Source organism: Volvox carteri (genome assembly GCF_000143455.1).
Source record: "Volvox carteri f. nagariensis unplaced genomic scaffold VOLCAscaffold_421, whole genome shotgun sequence".
NCBI classification, from domain to species: domain Eukaryota; kingdom Viridiplantae; phylum Chlorophyta; class Chlorophyceae; order Chlamydomonadales; family Volvocaceae; genus Volvox; species Volvox carteri.
The window spans coordinates 6,127-8,428 of NW_003307950.1; the positions used below are offsets into that span (position 1 = coordinate 6,127).

Below are 2,302 nucleotides of genomic sequence, written 5' to 3' on the forward strand. Positions count from 1 at the left end.
ACAGATGACAGCTGTGGCATGGCGTTCCCGCGTGTCCTGCGCAGCGCCTTCCAGTGGATTGGCACCGGCGGTCTCTTCCTTCTGCCGCGACTGGGCCCGAACATTGTACCGCACATGCCAGCTGCAGCGCTGGCATTTGGATGCAACCAGCTGTTTACTCTGGCGTGCGAGGTGGATCGCGTCTACACGGCAGAGGCAGCAGCGCAACTGGCCCGCCCTGAAGATGAACGGGGGGACTGTGCGCTGCTGCAGCCTGCTGCTGACCGCGCCCGCGACGCTGCCTACTACAGCACGAAGTACACTGGCAAGAGCATCAACGATAGCCAGGCGCAGCTGACGTGCAACGCTCTTACCCGAGTGCAGGATTTCCTGCTAGCTGGAAGGACACCGAATCCGGGCGCCAGTGGGCCCACCGCGTTTGGCAACATGTGTGCCACCGTGCATCGCATGACCGCTTCCATTACGGCTGGTATGGCGCTTGTCGCCATGAAGCTGGACGGTCATTCCACCTTCGAGGCGACGTTCGAGTGCGCTTACCTGCAGGTAGACGCGTTCACGGCGCTATCTGCGAGCGCCGAGCAATCTCCTGAGGCGGCGACCACAGCGGCGGTACTGGTGGAGGCTGAGGAGCAGGAGGGCTACACGGTGACCAACGCCGTGCAGAGCTACATGCTGCGGGGGGAAGAACTCAGCGGCCTGGACTGCAGCGCGTACAACCTAGCCTCCAACTATGAGGTCCGACGTGTGCCGCCAGCTCAGCACCCGCACCGAGAGCGATTGGGTCTACAGATCCCGGTGGCAGTTCGACGCCGCAAGCGCACTACCCCAGCCACACCCATAACCGCCCCTGTGCCTGCCCCTGTGCCTCTGCTGACTGCAGCCCCGGCCCCTCCTCCTGAGCCACCTGCTCCTACAGCTGCAGCAACACTCGACCAGCCAACGTCTCAGACAGCCACGGAGCTGCCCCGCCTGGTGGCCTTCCACGGCACGCATCCGCTCTACAAAACACATGTCCACGTCCGCCTGCCGCGGCCACGCTACGTACAGCTTGGAGGTTCTCTTCCCCGCCGGCCCCGTCCTGGCACCTCTGCTGCGGGCATGGCACAGTACTACGCGTTTGTCCTGGGTACTTTCAAAGCTCACCGGGGTCAGCCCATCCCCCCCGGGCTGAGTGTAAAGGAAGCCTACGACACCTGGTGGGCAGAGCTGGGCACTACCGAGGCAGGTCGCTCTTACCAGGCGTATGTATCGGTACTGCTGGACAACATCGAAGAGGACCACGCTGGGAAAGCCCGCCGTCAGGCGGAGTACAACCAGCGGCGCCGCCAGCAGCGTGCAGCAGCGGCAGCAGCCGCGTTGCCTGAAGGTGACAGCACGAGCACTTCGGATGGAGATGCCGATGACGGCGTCCGCGGGCATCTCAGGCCTGATCCTGAAACACAGCCGCCCGCCGAGGACCAGCTGGAGCACTTCGTGTACATCCCAGGTCAGGCGTATCCGACGGCTGGCACCGACCTCGCCGCCGTCGCTCTTACGGACCTGTTTGACTGCACCAACGCTGCTGGCGCATATGCCTATGATGCAGCACGGCGCTGCCGAGCCCCGACCCTAGTGGACGGCCATGGTGCACGCAGCGATCGTTTCAGCCGTCGGATCACGCCAGCGGACCTGCCCCTCCTGACTGAAGCGACCAAGCGTCTGAAGCGGTATCTCGTTGCAGCAGCAGCCGGCACTGTTGAGGCAGATGGGGGCGCCCACACGGGACTGACAGCCACACCTGAGATGGACACCCCTCATGTCGAGCTGCACCGCCCCACCAGCGGACCCCTGGTCGCCATTGTGCGCATGCCTGGCACTCCTGAGCGGACTGAACAGGCTCGCATGCCCATCTATGTGCACCTCCCCCAGCCGCCCAGCATCGACGACACCATCGAGCTGTTCACGCTTGCCCCCCACCAGGCCGTGCCCTTCATGCTCATGGCTCGGTACTTCGATCACCGTGATGAGCCCAACCCTGGCGACCCGCCGCAGATGCTTGTGGAGGGCAAGCCCGGTACCGGAAAGAGCCAGTTCGTACAAGCGCTCCTGTGGTACACCTGGTATAATTACCCTTAAGTTCAGTAATTTTTTATCTAGCAGGAAAAGTACACACGGCGAAAATCCGGTAAATAATTTATAAGGGTATTCAAAAATACGGCATAGTTCCTTTTTGCCACCACTCATCCGATTTAAATTGGGCAGGCAGCCTTTGATCATCATAACCATCCAGCTCTAGTTCCTCATAAACAATATGAGTAACCTA

The 2,302-nt window shown here is 61.7% G+C and overlaps 1 protein-coding gene across 1 annotated transcript; it reads left to right on the plus strand.

Moving 5' to 3' along the window:
- Positions 1-44: 44 nt before the first annotated feature.
- Positions 45-2,115, plus strand: VOLCADRAFT_101160 (uncharacterized protein; the record flags this gene model as incomplete). The annotated part of the gene is made up of 1 exon (XM_002959612.1): positions 45-2,115. A coding segment is annotated over one exon (2,070 nt), but the record flags the coding sequence as incomplete, so codon positions are not given.
- Positions 2,116-2,302: the final 187 nt, after the last annotated feature.